Here is a 17,545-nt window from a genome sequence, read left to right on the forward strand (position 1 = left end):
TCACTGGAAGGACTGATGCTGAACAGAAGCTCCAATACTTTGGCAATCTGATGCAAACTCATTGGAAAAGACCCTGATACTGGGAAAGACAGCAGGAAGAAGAAAGAGGACAGAGGATGAGATGGTTGGATGGCATCACCCACTCAATGGACATGAGTCTGAGCAAACTCTGGGAGACGGTGAAGGACAGGAAAGCCTGGCTGCAGTCCATGGAGTCGCAATGAGTTGGACACGACTGAGCAACTGAACAACGGGACAACAGCCCACCTCAAGCCAGAGGGAAGCTTGACGTCAAGCCTACTTTAAGAAAACGACTTTCTTTCTTGATCCAAGACCTTGATTTCCTGACCAGAGATGGAACCAGTGCTCCCTGCATTGACAGCACAGGGTCATAACCACAGGACCATCAGAGAGGTACCTGTGAGAACTATCTGCTAAGGTAGTCAGAGGTAAGGTAGTCACATCTCCGGGTTTGGCGATAACCACTCAGGGAGGTCGGGTGGGCGGAGCAAATGAGTGGGCGGGGCCTCTGCGGCTGCGTGAAACCGGTCACTGCACACCACGTGAGCAATGCATTCTGGGCTCGCCCAGTGTGACGCGGCAGCGTCACTAGGGGCGCCCACTTCGGGCGGCCTGGCCTGGTGGGCACTCGGGCTCGCGCCCCAGGGCTGCCAGCCAGCACCTGTCCTCGGCCCGCGGGGCCGTTCCCGGGCTTCCAGTATGGTAGACTACTACGAGGTGCTGGGCGTGCCCCGCCAGGCCTCGTCGGAAGCCATCAAGAAGGCGTACCGCAAACTGGCGCTCAAGTGGCACCCGGACAAAAACCCCGAGAACAAGGAGGAGGCGGAAAGGCGATTCAAACAAGTGGCCCAGGCCTACGAGGTGTTGTCCGACACCAAGAAAAGAGACGTCTACGACCGCTACGGCGAGGCGGGAGTGGAGGGCTGCGGCGGTGGCCGCGCCGGCGGCGGCAGGCCGTTCGAGGACCCCTTCGAGTGCGTCTTCACCTTCCGGGACCCGGCCGACGTCTTCAGAGAGTTCTTCGGCGGCCAGGACCCGTTTTCGTTCGACTTGTTTGGAGACCCGCTGGACAACTTTTTGGGGGGTCGGAGGAGATCCCGGGGAAGCCGAAGCAGGGGGTCCGCGTCGCTCTTCTCCGCCTTCGGTGAATTTCCAGCATTTGGAGGTGGTTTTTCTCCTTTTGATACAGGGTTTACTTCATTTGGTTCCATTGGGAATGGGGGCCTCTCTTCCGTCTCCATGTCCTGTGGTAGTGGGGGGACGGGCAACTTTAAATCCGTGTCGACTTCCACCGAAATCATGAACGGCAAAATGATCACCACCAAGAGAATCGTGGAGAACGGCCAAGAAAGGATAGAAGTGGAAGAAGATGGGGAGCTGAAGTCCCTGATAATAAATGGCAAAGAGCAGTTGTTAAGCGCTGACACCAAGTGATCCTGGTCCACGTTGAACTTAGAGCACAACTTGAGGAATAGCAGGGCGTTCTTTTTTTTTTTTTGAAGATTGCAAGCGATCTCTACTTGCAAAAAAAACTGTACTTAAGAATTTATAAACAGTTCGTGCCAACGCCTATTTGCTGCTACTGTTGGGCCACAGAATAAGACCTCTGTTTTTCTTTAAAACTTGTAAATATCTGTATGCACTTTGCTGTTTATTAAACATAACCCCAGGGCGGACACTGCTTATTTCGTGTTACTGAGACAAAATATTCACCAGGGCACCTTCAACCTGGCCTTTCTACTTTGTTTGCAATGTGAACCTAGTGTTTTGCTCTGAAGTTATGTTGCCAAGATAAATCAGTTTACTTCCATTTTTTAGCACAGAGTAATAAGAGATATGAATATATTAACAATACTTTTGGTTTAAAGACGGCGTTTAGTTCCACATATTGCTGGTGACACGGTGAGAGTTAACTGTTTAAAACATTAAGCCTAGACTCTTTAAAAACAGGTAAGCCTGGCAAAGGTAATGTATTTAGTTTCTCATGCCTGTGCTAACAATTTACCACAAATTCAGTGACTTGGAACAATGTGTATTTATTCTCTGAAAGGTCTGGAGGTCAGAAATCTGTTTTATAGGAATGAAATCACTACTAACAGGGAACACAGATGGACAGGCTGTAGTCCAAATAGTTGCAGAGTCTAATATAGCTGAGCGACTACACACACACACACACATTCTCTCCTTCCCGCCCCCCACCTCATTCTCCCTCCAAAGGCTAGGTCAAAACACTTAAGTGAATTCCTCACAGTTACACAACTGATTATGAGCAGCCTCAGGACGGTATTCAGATCGTTTAACTTACGCAATAATTTAAAAAAAAAAAGAACAGTGGTGGTGATGACCAAAAGCAATGCAAATCTCATTGCTAGCTTTTGATTGGTTCTACAACTATGACGGCTGGAAATGTAAAAACCATTTCCGTAAGGCTACACACAGTTTTCCCATTGCCACATGCACGATGTATCTCATCTCAGCTTGACAAAAGCCAGAAATTTTGGAAAGCTTTGAATAGTGGAAAGTTTGGAATATTGGTTGAGTGGTGCAAAATACACAGATCTGAGAGGTAGCTTTCTATTGGCACATTTTATGCCCTCAAAGAAAATCTTTTGGGGCATAATTGCTTTAGGATATTCCATTATAAAGTGTGCGACCCCCGCCCATTGGTCATCTCCAAAGAAAGGTTTGCATAAGGCATGAGAGTGAAAAGATATCTGAACTGGACAGACTAAAAATGCAGCTTGTTCTCTCATCTGAAATAATCACCCTATTTGTGAGTCTACCACCTAGGATGTGGGTCTTGATGATACTGTATCTTCATCTCTCCTACACATCTTGTTGTAGTTCCTTCTTTAATTATAGACTCTCTTTTCTGCTAGTTTTCAGGCCTTTCACATCAGTATTCTGTAAATGGTAATACTGGTGTTCCCTGGTGTATCAGCTGGTAAAAATCTTCCTGCAGTGCAGTAGACCCCGGTTCCATTCCTGGGTCAGTAGCTCAGCTGGTAAAAAAAAAAATCCACCTGCAATACAGGAGACCCTGGTTTAATTCCTGGGCCAGGAAGATCCCCTGGAGAAAGGATAGGCTACCCACTCCAGTATTCTTGGGCTTCCCTGGTGGCTGAGATGGTAAAGAATCAGCTTGCAATGCGGGACACCTGGGTTTGATCCCTGGGTTGGGAAGATCCCCTGGAGGAGGGCATGGCAACCCACTCCAGTATTCTTGCCTGGAGAATCCGCATGGACAGAGGAGACTAGCAGGCTACAGTCCATGGGGTCACAAAGAATTGGACACGACTAAATAAGCACAGCAAAACATGGGAGGGATTGAATGTGAGTTCTTCTTCAATATATTGGCCACTTCCCTCAATATAAAATTAATGAGATACTTCACATTAAGTCTTCAAATCATGCTATGTATTTTACACTTATATGTCAATTTGGACTATCCACATTTTGGCCACCTCATGCGACGAGTTGACTCACTGGAAAAGACTCTGATGCTGGGAAAGGTTGGGGGCGGGAGGAGAAAGGGACGACGGAGAATGAGATGGCTGGATGGCATCACCGACTCTGTGGACATGAGTTTGAGTGAACTCCGGGAGTTGGTGATGGACAGGGAGGCCTGGCGTGCTGTGGTTCATGGGGTCGCGGAGAGTCGGACACGACTGAGCGACTGAACTGAACTGAACTGAACATTTAAGTGCCCAATAGTCATATGTAGTTAGTGGCTACTTTATCAGATAACGTATGATCAATGTTTGTAAATGTTCCATTAATCCATCTAAAAATGCATATTTTCAATTTTCTAATTTAAAAGCTCAACATGCCTAATTCTGAAAGTGACATCTTAAAATATTTCCCCATTTAACTGAATTTTGCTCAATTTACATTTGAAATATTTAATAGTTTTTACTTTAAACATATAGCTGCTGAATTGGCACATAGAGGTTTGACTGTTTCCTCATAAAATTTGCCTTTTAAAAATGTTTAGTCGTGATAAAATACCCCAACATAAGATTTGCCATCTTAACCACTTTTACATGTACAGTTTGGTAGTGTTAATTACAGTCATATTGTTGTACAACCAGTCTCCAGAACTGTTCATCTTGAAAAGCTGAAACTGTATACCCCTTAACAACATCTCTGCAGTTTCCCCCACTCCATAGTCCCTATTAACCTCCATTTTACTTTCTGTCTCTATGAATTTGACTACTTTAGGTTCCTCATATTAGTAGAGTCATACAGTCTGTCTTTTTGATAATGGCTTATTTCACTTAGCATCATGTCCTGTAGGTTCATTCATGTTGTCATATATGTTGTCAGAATTTCTCTCCTTTTTAAGGCTGAATAATATTCCATTGTATAGATAGACCACATTTTGTTTATCTGTTCATCCGCCAATGGACATGGGTTGCTCTCACCTTCTGGCTGTTGTGAATAATGCTGCTATGAACATGGGTATACAACTATCTTGTCGAGATGCTGCTTTCAATTATTTGGGGTGTATACCCAGAAGTGGAGTTGCTGGATCATCTGGTAATTCTATTTTTAATTTTTTGAGGTGCTGACATACTGTTTTCCACAGTGACTGCACCATTTTACACTCCCACCAACAACACTATGAGGGTTCCAGTGAAGGAACCCTGGAGTGAAGGGTCTGAGCCCCATATCAGGTATCCCAGACCAGGGTTCTGCACCAGGAAGAAGAACTTCCAGAATATCTGGCTTTGAAGGTCAGTGGGGCTCACTTTTGGGAGAACCAGAGGGCTGTAGGAAATAGAGACTTTACTTCTCAAGGTTGCACACAAAATCTCATACACTCTGGGGCCCAGAGCAGAAGCAGGAATCCACTAGTCTTGGAGAACCTCCCAGAGGCAGGAGGCAACAGAGATCATCCTGGGGATGTGGACACTGACAGCAGCTCTTTGGGGAGCTCCATTCTATCATGATGACACTGTGCTGGCAAGGGTGATTTTGGGGTCAACCCTCTAGCTTATTAGCACCAGGACCCAGCCCCACTCTCCTCGCTTGTAGGCACCAGTACTATGATGCTTCTGGTCAAGCAGCTAGCCAAGTGGGGACAGAGGCCCACTCACTAACAGGCCTGCTGCCTAGACCCCCTGAGTTCTCAGCCACCCAGCACCTGGACCCATTCACCAGAGGGCCCAGGACCTGGACCCCTACCAGTGCGCCAGCACTAGCCCAGGACGCCTAGGGCCCAGGCCCCATCCTCCAGTGGGACGACACCAAATCCAGGACCCCCAGGCCCCTGCAACCAGAGACCCTGGGTCACAACTCCACCCACCAATGAGCCAGCACTAACCCTTGGACTACCTGGACCCTGACCCTATCCTCCAGCAAGTTGGCACCAGATCACGGATCCCTGGGCCCTTCAATCAGAGACTCCAGGACCCAGCTCCACTTACAAGTGGGCCAGCATTAGCCCCAAGACTCAACCCACCCACAAGCAGGCTGGTACAAGCCTCAGGACTCACAGGGCCCTGGCTGCATGTACCAGCAGGCCAAAACAAGTTTTGTGACACTCCAGACCCCACAGCCAACCCATCAGATTATAAGCTGACTTTGCAGCAGAAATTCTGCAGGCTGGAAGGAAATGGAATGATATATTTAAAGTGATGAAAAACAACCAAAAGAGCCCTACTTGACAAAGCTTTCATTCAGATTCAAAGGAGAGATCAAAAGTTTTACAAACAAGCAAAACTCACAGTCTAGCACCATGCAACCAGGTTTACAAGAATTTTTAAAGAGTGTTCTCTAAGTGGAAAAGTAAAGGCCACAATTAGAAATATGAAAATTACAAAAGAAAAAATTTCTTTGGTAAAGATAAATATACAATAAGGGTAGTACGTCAACCACATATAAGGCTAGCAGGAAGGTTAAAAGACAAAAGTAGTAAAATCATCCACAATCAGCAGCTAAGGGATACACAAAACAAAAAGATGTGAAATATGTCAAAAACAGTAAATGTGGAGAGAGTTTGAAAGTAGAGTTGTTAAAATGCTTTGAACTTAAAATAGTAACAATTTAAAATAATCACATATATAGAGAGATTGCTATCAAGAAACCACATGGTAACCACAAACCAAACATCTATAACACACATACAAAAAATCCAAATTAGAAAGGAAGAAGTAAAACTGTCACTGTTTGCAGATGACATGACATTATACATAGAAAACACTAAAGATGCCACTAAAAAAACTATTAGAACTCATTAATGAATTTGGTAAAGCTGTAGGATATAAAATTATTAACAAAAATCTGTTGCATTTCTATATACTGACAATTAACTATCAGAAAGAGAAATTAAGGAAATAATCTACTTCCAGTAACATCAAAATAATAAAATACCTAGGAATAAATTTAAGAAGATAAAAGACCTTTACTGAGAAATTTATAAGGCACTGATAAAAGTAATTGAAGACAACACAGATGGAAAGATGTACCATATTCATGGATTGGAATAGTTAATATTGTTAAAACGACTGTACTACTTAAGGCAATATACAGATTCAATAAAATACTTATCAAAATACAAATGGCATTTTTCAAAGAACTGTTACATTTACATGGTGATTAAGCAAATAGCAAACGGTGGTGAGAAAAAAATTTAAAAAACACAGGTTGGTAAGAATGTAAAGAAAAGGGAACTCTAGTTGGAGGCAATGTAAATTGCTGCATCCACAATGGAAAACAGTACAACTGTCGTAAGATCCAGCAATTCTACTCCTGAGTATTTACACAAAGAAAACAAAAACAGTAATTAGAAAATATATATGCACCCCGAGGTTCATTGCAGCATTATTTACAATAACCAAAAATATTGGCTATTGAATATTACTGAGCCATAAAAAAGGATGAAATCTTGCCATTGCGACATGTATGGACCTCGTGGGTATTACATTTAGTGAAGTAAGACATATAAAGATAAATACTGTATGATTTCACTTACATGTGGAAAATAAAAGGCAATGAAAATGAACCACCATAACAAAACAGAAACAGACTCACAGATAGAACAAACAGGCTATTGACGGGATCAGGGTGGGGAAAGGAGAGTAAAGGGTGAGGGGGATTAAGATCCATGCTTCCAGTTGCAAAATAAGTGTCATAGGTGTGAAATAAGAGTGTGAGAAGTACAGCCGATAGTTACATAATACACTTCTGTGATGAATATCATAGCTGGATTTATCGTGGTGATTATTCTGAAGTGTACAGAAGGACTGAATCACCATGTTGTGTAATAGGAATGAACATAGTGCTGCAGGCCAATCATACTTTGAAAACTAAGAAGCAAACTCATAGAAATAGAAATCAGCTTTGTGGCTACCAGAGGCAGGGAATGGGAGGAAGGGGAGCGATAAAGAATCTGCCTACAATGCAGGAGATGCAGATTCTATCTCTGGGTCTGGAAGACCACCCCCTGGTGGAGGGCAAGGCAACCCACTCCAGTATTCTTGCCAGGAAAATCCCATGGACAGAGGCTCCTGGTAGGCTACAGTCCATAGGGTTGCAGAGAATCGGACATGACTAAAGCGGCTGAGCACACAAGCAGTTTAAGTGTACTAATTTCCAGTCATCAGTTCAGTTGCTCAGTCATGTCCGACTCTTTGCAACCCCATGGACTGCAGCACGCCAGGCTTCTCTGTCCATCACCAGCTCCCAGAGAATGCCCAAACTCATGTCCATAATTTCCAGTTATAAGAGAAATAAATACCAGGACTAGTTAACAACATTAATTCCTTTAATTTTGTACTTAAATGAGATGATTTGTGATCACTAAACTTGTGGTAAAAGTCTCATGATCTATAAAGTCAGACCACTCTGCTGTCCACCTTAAGTTTAACCAAGGTTGACTGTCAATTATGTCTCAACAAAACCGAAAGAAACAATGGCAAACAAGCACCTGAAAACAATTTTATATTGAATATATGTTTAAAGGATAATATTTTAATATATTTGATTCAATAAAATATTAAAATTAACTGCAATCCTCTTTTTACTTTTTTTAAATATACATACTAAAAAGCCTTCAGATACATATATGACTTACATTAGATTCCTACTGGACAATTCTGTACTAGACCATAAAGAAAATATATTAAGAAATTTTTTAAAATAGTGACTCACAAGAAACGTTCTCTGATTATAATTCAAAATAATTAGAAAAAAGAGAAAAATGACTGCAATAATCTTAATTATATGGGAATTAAGAAACAGCCTTCTTTAAGATAAATAGAAGCCACTGACTCAAAGAGCAAATCAAAAACATACATTTAAGTTAAAAAAATGAGAGTAAGTTATGCAAAACTCTAAGGGATTGAGAAAATGTTTTATTTATGAATAAAGAACCTTCAACTAAGAACCTTTCTTAATTATTAAGAAAACATAAAGGAACTTAATGCTTACCTAAGGAAATTAGAAATGCAGTTATAAAATAAACCAAAGGAAACAAGGATAATATCATTAACAAAAACAATAAAACAACAAGCTACAATTAATGAAATAGTAAACAAAATTAGTAAAACGAAAAAGCAAATCCGAAAGCTATTTCTTTGAGAATACCAATAATGTAATTCAACATATCATAAATTATAAGGAACAAAAATATTAAAAATTTAAACTTTAATCTTTCATATTTTGATGAAAATTTCCATAAACATTTAAAAGAGTCACATCTAAGGGTTAAACCAAATCAAAATAAATGAGAATGACAAAAATTTCAAAATAAAAATTTAGTAGAACAAAAATGATAACACTTGAGAATTACAGGGTAAATGTTCTTACGTGTACCAAATAAATTGGCACAAACATATCTAAATGCTTCCAGATGGCATAACTTGTCGTGCTGGGCACCTTTTAATGATAATAGATACTATTTGTGCGTTCACAGTGACAATATTAAGGTCAGAATGGTTAGGTCTGCCACCCATGGACACACAACTACAAAAATGAGAGTGAAGGTGTGAGCAAATGCTATTAACTCTAGAGAATGCATTCACGCAGAAAAACTGAAAGGAAAACAGCAGCATTTACTTTTCAAATTCTTCTCTCATTTTCACTATTTACAAATCTAATAGATACATACATACTTTATAATTGAACAAATGCATTGCACGAAGAAAGAAGAAAACAAAGTAGAACAGATCTTTTGTGGTGTGGGCAAAAATAACAAAACTGAAGTTAGAGTCCTGCGTAATAATGAATGCACTAATATAAAGAGATATAAAAGTACGACTGAAGAACTCTAAGAGGTCTAAAGTCATGGGAGTTAATGTAAATCCAGTATATGTCACATAAGTGGGCAAAAAAAAGAGGGCTAACCAGGTAGGTTAAAAAAACAAATCCTGATCCAAGAGTGCTATTTTGATTGAACCCAAATGTTCAGGGTTAATATAGGAAGACTGAAACCATGAGGAAAGTGGTGGTTTCCATCATGGAAACTTAGGGTGCAGTGACCTGGGCTGAGGAAGCTGTGATGATGTGATCAAAAACTTCCTCTCTGAGACTCAGTTCTCAACCTCACTGCCTTCCTCCATCCACTGTGTTCATAGGCTCAGATTGACCTCCTCTCCAGCCGCTACCACTAGCTCTTGGTGCCTTCAGTGTCCCGTGAAGGAGAACTACCTGACATGAAATCCAACATCCAATGTGGGTGTACCTCCCCATATTTTACTCCAGACCCCCAACTCCTGGTCAAAAGACTTCTGGTCAGCACAGCTCCATCTCTGAGGAGCTGGACTCAACTATTTCTTTCTCTGATCACAGAGACCTCTTCTCTCTCTGGTATGCTCTCACTTCCACTTGACGCATTCAATCCCTCTGAAAATTCTGCTTCCTTTTGGGATCTAGGTCTCCTGTGACCACACTTCAGCGGCTGCCAATACAAAAACCACTAAAACAATCAGGTCAACCAATGCAATCTTGTCAGTTCTTTATTCCTTTTGAAATGGAGTCAGACACTATGGTCCTTACTGGCCATGTCCTCTGTCTACCTTTTGTCTGTGGAAAAACTTTTAGCCAAAGAATGAGTATAGTCAGAGAAATGAGAAAATGCAAAAACAAAGGAAAACAGTCCAACAAAACTAAATAGTAAGCAAAGTCAAGGACCTTTAGTACCTCCTCAGGGGCCATAGACAATACTCTGAGCCATAGCCTGTGAGTTGTCATAGATACTGAAACCCCCATTAGGTGGAAGAAGTTAACTACGTGGTGACCAGACTGTAGCCATGACACATAAGCTGCCACAATTCTGACAACTGGCCTCCAGGAAATGGGAACAAGCTGACCCTGGGACAGAAGATTAACTGTATTGAAAACAATGAAAATGATGGTGGTCAGATTGCTGATTTTGAGATGACTGTCAGACCTGACTGTGCTGTTTCTACACGGAGCCCCCTTCCCTCTGTCCATAAAAGCTCTTGCCCCGGATTGTCCAAGGAGGGAATAAGCGTTTGGACAGGACTCACCTTTCTGCATCCCTATCCCGGGAACATTCATCCAAGCAAATTTCACATCTACCAGTCTTGCTTCTTTATTGCCTTTTGAGCCGCAAGCCACCAGACTCCGCTTTGCTTACACTTCTATTGAACACCCTCAGGCAAAATCCCCTGAAGGATAAATTCACAGCTCCAGTTCCTGCTCCTACTCAGCTGAAGAAAACTGCACAACAGTTATACTGATGCCTTTACAGAAGGGCAATCACGGTGGAATCACACCACTGCCTGTCAGTCCCGTTACACAGCCTCAACCCTGCCTCTCACTGCTCTCAGAGATCACTGGGAGCCTTTACCGCACTCCTGGAGGTGCTTTAGTAGTGTCTCACCACAGACAGTGAGGAGGGGAATCACCAGAAAGACCAGCACATAACAAAACACCCTGAACTGCTCTTTTCTTATCAAATAAAATGTGCTCCACTGAGAACACTGATTGAACAAAAGCAGCAGTACACACCTGAGATAACGGCTTCCTGTGGGCACAGTTGATACCCCCAATGAACACCATGTTGGGCATGATCGGCCGCGGGTAGTCCATCACAAAGTCTCCTCTGAACAGCCACACGGATCCAGAGGCGAGAATCTCCACCAGTGACACCTCTCTCTGAAGAAGCTCAGAGGCCATACGTGCATAAGGAGTGAAAGTAACCTGGCAAATGTACTTCAGGCTCAGAGGGTAGAGCATGTTCTTGACCCTCTGGAAGAATGTCATGCGGTCTGAATTCATTGTTAACAACCTGGGAACATATGAGAAAGGGTTTGGGCAAGCTGTGCCCTCAACATCTAAGTCGCAGGGAACAGAACGCAAAAAAAACACAGCAGGAATGGACAGGTACTTAGCCAGCACTGCCCCACAGGGGTAAACAGGGTCCGTTAAAACCACATCAAAGGAACTGGCATTCAGGTCCCTGATTAAGTCCTTGTTATACAACAGTGCCTCACATGACCTTTCAAAGAGCAAAGCAACAGTTTTCAGTGTTGCCATAGTTTCCAAAAACCGTGTTAGAAAATGTACTCTTTCAAAAAACTCATCAGGACGGCCCTTCATGATGGAATCAAACTGGTCCCGGGAGTACGGAATGGAGTAGGTTTTCGTGATGAAAAAGTCCTCTGCCTTGATGTGGATATTGACCTCCGGAGCAATGACCACGGCTTGGTGACCTCTGGCGTGGAGCTCCCGCACGGCCTCCCGCATGCTGAGCCAGTGGCTGCCCTCCATGGGGACCACCAGCACCTTCCCAGCCTCGGCCCATCGCCCGACGCACAGACAGAGCAGGAGTCCAGCCAGCACCTGCCGCCGAAGCTGCAATCCCAGGGCCATCTCTGCACAAACCAGAAGCAACTGACTTTCTGGTGGGGCGGTTCTGCCTATATTTGTTCCCTTATCTTTATTTTATCATCAAGTCACTTAAGCAAAATGGCCTGTCATTGGAAAGCAGGGATTGATGATTACACTACATATTGCAGGATATGTCTATGCCTGTGTTTTATCACCTCTGCTTTCACCCGGAAAGAACACTCCCCTTTATCTTGGAAAAACTCCTCAGACTCTGCTGCTCCTTCTGGGGAACATTCTAGTTCACTCTCTTATTCTTCATCCAAAACCCAAAGCAAGGCTGTGCCTGCCCATTCCCTTGGTCACCTCCTACCTCTCTGCTATCCGTGTTCTCTGGGGCTGGACTGAACTCTGAGGAGTCACCTCTGCCCCAGAACCTCTTCTGGATGTGACCTTATCTGAGAACTCTTGAATCTCTTTCCCGCCATTCATGGGTGAACACAGAACACATCCAGGGAAACATGTAACATTGCTAAGACAGCTTTCTCTCAGCAAAAAGGGGATGGTTGCTCTCTGGTTTGTTCCTGTTCCACTCTGGACACCTCTTGTACTGTTCAGGAGAGAGTCTGTTGGAGCAGCAATCAGATATGGAAACATCTGAAAAGATCCTTGATGGAGACAGCAGAAAGACTGGTTAAGAATTCTTTATCTGCCATATGGAATACATGTTGCTCTTACCTAAAGCATTGGTTTTTCCAGCAGTCATGTTCAGATGTGAGAGTGGACCATAAGGAAGGCTGAGCACCAAATAATTGATGCTTTCTAGCCTTTGACTGTGTGGATCACAATAAACTGGAAAATTCTGAAAGAGATGGGAATACCAGACCACCTGACATGCCTCTTGAGAAACCTATATGCAGATCAGGAAGCAACAATTAGAACTGGACATGGAACAACAGACTGGTTCCAAATAGGAAAAGGAGTATGTCAAGGCTGTATATTCTCACCCTGCTTATTTAATTTATATGCAGAGTACATCATGAGAAATGCTGGGATGGAGGAAGCACAAGCTGGAATCAAGATTGCCAGGACAAGTATCAATAACCTCACATATGCAGATGACACCACCCCTATGGCAGAAAGCAAAGAAGAACTAAAGAGCCTCTTGATCAAAGTGAAAGAGGAGAGTGAAAAAGTTGGCTTAAAGCTCAACATTCAGAAAACTAAGATCATGGCATCTGGTCCTATCACTTCATGGCAAATAGATGGGGAAACAGTGGAAACTGTCAGACTCAATTTTCTTGGGCTCCAAAATCACTGCAGATGGTGACTGCAGCCATGAAATTAAAAGATGCTTACTCCTTGTAAGGAAAGTTATGACCAACCTAGATAGCGTGTTAAAAAGCAGAGCCATTACTTTGCCAACAAAGGTCCGCCTAGTCAAGGCTATGGTTTTTCCCATGGTCATGTATGGATGTGAGAGTTGGACTGTGAAGAAAGCTGAGTGCCGAAGAATTGATGCTTTTGAACTGTGGTGTTGGAGAAGACTCTTGAGAGTCCCTTGGACTGCAAGGAGATCCAACCAGTCCATTCTAAAGGAGATCAATCCTGGGTGTTCATTGGAAGGACTGATGCTGAAGCTGAAACTCCAATACTTTGGCCACCTGATGTGAAGAGTTGACTCATTGGAAAAGACCCTGATGCTGGGAGGGATTGGGGGCAGGAGGAGAAGGGGATGACTGAGATGAGATGGCTGGATGGCATCACCAACTCAATGGACATGAGTTTGAGTGAACTCCAGGAGTTGGTGATGGACAGGGAGGCCTGGCGTGCTGCGATTCATGGGGTCGCAAAGATCGGACATGACTGAGCGACTGAAGTGAACTGAACTGTAGTGCTGGAGAAGACTCTTGAGAGTCCCTTGGACTGCAAGGAGATCAAACCAGTCAACCCTAAAGGAAATCAACCCTGAATATTCATTTGAAGGACTGACGCTAAAGCTGAAACTCCAATACTTTGGCCAGCTGATGTGGAGAGCCGACTCAGTGGAAAAGACCCTGATTCTGTGAAGGAGTGAGGGCAAGAGGAGAAGGAGCTGACAAAGGATGAGACGGTTGGATGACATCACTGACTCAATGGACCTGCATTTGAGCAAACTCCAGGAGACAGTGAAGGACAAGGAAGAGTGCCACGCTGCAGTTCGTGGGGTCACAAAGAGTTGGACAATACTTGGCTCCTGAAGAAGAACAACAAGAAAGCATCAATGGGCAAGCAGCCCTTATTAATGACGCAGCAGGGTTCAGAGGGTGCTAGCCCCCAGGGTCTGCTCACCCTGGGATAGGAGGGAGTTTTCCCCTGGCTTCAGAAAAGACTCTCTGAATTCCTGTTCTGATGCTGAAGGTGCCAGCCTCCCACTCCACTGTTTAGGGACTGAAGTGTACGTTAATCTGGGCCTTCATTACATCTTATAGCTTATGTTCAGATAACAGACACCCACCTCTCTATGTAAAGTAGATAAACAGCAAGTTCCTACTGTATATCAAGGGGAGTTATTCGAAACCTTGTAATACTCTATAATGGAAAAGAATCTGAAAAATAATATGTATCTGAATCACTATACTGCACAACAGAGACTAACACAAGATTGCAAATTAACTATGCTTCCAGTTACAAAAGGGAACAGAACTAGAGGCATCACACTTCCTGGTTTCAAACTGTACTACAAAGCTAAAGTGGTCAAAACAGTATGGTACTGATGCTAAAACAGACACAGAGTCAATGGAACAGAATATAGAGGAGAAATAACTCCACACTTATACAAAGCATGGAAGACAATACAATGAGGAAAGACAGTCTCTTCAATAAATGTGTTGGGAAAACTGGACAGCTATGTGCAAAAGAATCAAACTGGATTAATCTCTCACACCCTGAGCAAAAATAAATTCAGAATAAAGACTTAAATATAAGATCTAAAACCATAAAACTTCTAGTAGAAAACATAGGCAGTGTGCTCTTTAACTTCGATATTAGTAACACATATTTCGGGAGGATATGACTCCTCAGGCAAGAGAAATAAAAGCAAAATAAATAAATGAACTATAGCAAACTAAAATCTTTTGAACGGCAAAGAAAATTACACACAAAAGGGAAAGCCCATTTACTGAATAGAGGAAGATATTTGCAAATGATATATCTAATAATAGGTTAAACATCCAAAGTACACAAAGAATTCATGCAAGTCCACAACAACAACAACAAAACATGATTAAAAATGGGCAGAAGACTCAAACACACATTTTTCCAGAGAAGACATACAGAAGGCCAACAGGCACAGAAGATGCTCAACATCACTAATCATCAGAGAAATGCAGATCAAATCATAAGGAACTATTGTCTCACACCTGTCAGAATGACTATTATCAAAAAGACAATAAGTAACAAGTGCTGGCAAGGATGTAGAAAAAAAGGGAACTCTAGAGCACTGTTGGAAGCAATGTAAATTGGGAGAGCCACTATGGAAAACACTACAAAGATTCTCAAAAAGGTAAAAACAGGATTACCATATGATCCAGAAATTCTACTCCTGGGTATTCATACAAAGAAATGGAAAACACTAATTAGAAAAGATATATACACCCTTATGTTTGTTTGTTGCATTGCTGCTTACAATAGCCAAGATACATTGGCTATTGAATATTACTCAGCCATAAGAAAGAAATCTTGTCATTTGCAACAGCATGGATGGACCTAGAGGGTATTATGCTTAGTGAAGTAAGACAGAGAAAGACAAATGCTGTGTGATTTCACTTACATGTGGGAAAAAAAGACAAAGCAAATGAACAGCCGTGACGAAACAGAAACAGACTCATGGATACAGAGAGCAAACAAGCGGCTGGCAGAGGGGACAGGTGAGGGGAAAGGAGAGAGAAGCGTGAGGGGGATGAAAATCGAAGCCTTCTTTAGTCCATATGCACACTGGAATATTACACAGCCATATGGAAGAAAACATCTGAGTCAGCACTAATGAGGTGGATGAGCCCAGAGCCTGTTCACAGAGTGGAGAAGTCAGAAAGAGAAAAACAAATATATATTAATGCATGTATTGGAGAAGGACATGGCAACCCGTTCCAGTATTCTTGCCCGTAGAATTCCATGGACAGAGGAACCTGGTGAGCTACAGTCCATGGGGTCACAAAGAGTCAGCCACGACTGAGTGACTGACACTTTCTTTCAATGCCTGTCTATGGAATCCAGAAAGATGGTACTAATGGACCTATTTGCAGAGCAGCAATGGAGACGCAGACAGAGAACAGACTGTGGACACAGTGCAGGAAGGAGAGGGTGGGGTGAACTGAGAGAGTAGCAGGGAGACATACAAATTACCATATGTGAAACACATAGCCAGTGGAAATTAGTTATATGATGCAGGGAGCTCAAATCAGGTGCTTTGTGACAACCCAGAGGGGTGGGGTGGCATGGGGGATGGGGTGTGGTTCAAAGAGAGGAGTTACACGTATACCTATGGCCAATTCATGTTGATGTATGGCAGAAACCAACACAATATTGTCAAGCAATTATCCTCAAATTAAAAAGTTTTTTTAAAAACTCCAAACTTCCAGTTGCAAAATAAATGTCGCAGGTATGAAATAAGAGTGCGAGAAATAGAGTCAAAAGTTATGTACTACCTTTCTACTGTGAATATCGTAACTGGATTTATCGTAGTGACTCTTTTGAAGGGTGTGAAGGTACTGAATCACTATGTTGTCTGACAGAACTAGCATAGCGCTGTGGCCTATTATACTTTAAAAAACAACAAGTGCATAGAAACGGGAATCAAACTTGTGGCCACCAGAGGCGGGGCAGGGGCAAAGGGGAGCTGGAAGAAGGCAGTCTAAGGGGACAAGCTTCCGATTATCAGAGAAATAAGGACAGGGGTGTAATGTTCAACATGATAGACACAATTAACACTGTTCTATGTTACATATGAACATTGTGAAGAGAGCATATTCTAAGAATTCTCATCACAAGGTAAAAACATTTTTCTGCTCCTTTAATTTCGTATCTATATCAGCAAACTTGTTATAGCAATCGCCTCATGAGCTAGAAAAGTCAAATCACTCTGCCATCCACCTTAAGCTTATTCAGGGCTGCCTGTCCATTATATCTCAGTAAAACTGAAAGAAACGATGGCAAACAAACACCTTAACATTTTTTTATGCAGAGTATACCTTTAAAGGATATTTTTTATATATCTGATTTAATAAAACATATTATTAAAATTAGTGTAACCCTCTTTTTGCTTTTCTAAATATGCCAACTAAAAAGCTTTCAGTTACACATGTGGTATGCATTATACTTCTATTGGGTAATTCTGTAATAGACCAGAAAGAAAACCTATTAAGAAATTTTTTATAGCAGTGACTTCACAAGAAACGTTCTCTGATTACAATCCAAAATCAATAGAAAAAATAGGAGAAAGGTAGCCATGATAAATCTTAACCATATGGGAACTAAGAAGCAACCTTGTTAACAACAGCAACAACAAATGGCAGGGCTCCCCTGCTGGCTCAGTGGTAAAGAATCCACCTGCAATTGCAGGAGACCCAGATTCAATCGCTGATCTGGGAAGATCCCACTTGCCTCAGAGCAATGAAGCCCGAGGGCCACAACTATTGAGCCTGTGCTCTAGAGACTGGGAACCACAACTAATGAGCCCATCTTCCACAAT

At 42.5% G+C, this 17,545-nt stretch overlaps 3 protein-coding genes across 3 annotated transcripts in view; 1 reads left to right on the forward strand and 2 right to left on the reverse strand.

Annotated features, from left to right (window-relative positions):
* The window catches only part of LOC129540619 (UDP-glucuronosyltransferase 1A1-like), a 134,296-nt gene that overhangs the window by 17,320 nt on the left and 99,431 nt on the right, over window positions 1-17,545 (reverse strand). The window lies entirely within an intron of this gene.
* On the forward strand, window positions 721-1,506 carry LOC129540625 (dnaJ homolog subfamily B member 3-like). Its single transcript, XM_055401835.2, has one exon. The coding sequence runs from the start codon at window positions 721-723 to the stop codon at window positions 1,453-1,455; it is 735 nt and encodes a 244-aa protein (XP_055257810.2). The 3' UTR covers window positions 1,456-1,506.
* LOC148777962 (UDP-glucuronosyltransferase 1A3-like) lies at window positions 5,222-12,951 on the reverse strand. Its single transcript, XM_088835022.1, has 2 exons — window positions 10,999-12,951; window positions 5,222-5,293 (listed from the first exon to the last, which is right to left on the reverse strand). The coding sequence occupies exons 1-2, from the start codon at window positions 11,860-11,862 to the stop codon at window positions 5,222-5,224; spliced, it is 936 nt and encodes a 311-aa protein (XP_088691148.1). The 5' UTR covers window positions 11,863-12,951.

This window comes from Moschus berezovskii, chromosome 4, assembly GCF_049115385.1.
Source record: "Moschus berezovskii isolate FMDL1 chromosome 4, NW_MosBer_1.0, whole genome shotgun sequence".
Classification (NCBI taxonomy): domain Eukaryota; kingdom Metazoa; phylum Chordata; class Mammalia; order Artiodactyla; family Moschidae; genus Moschus; species Moschus berezovskii.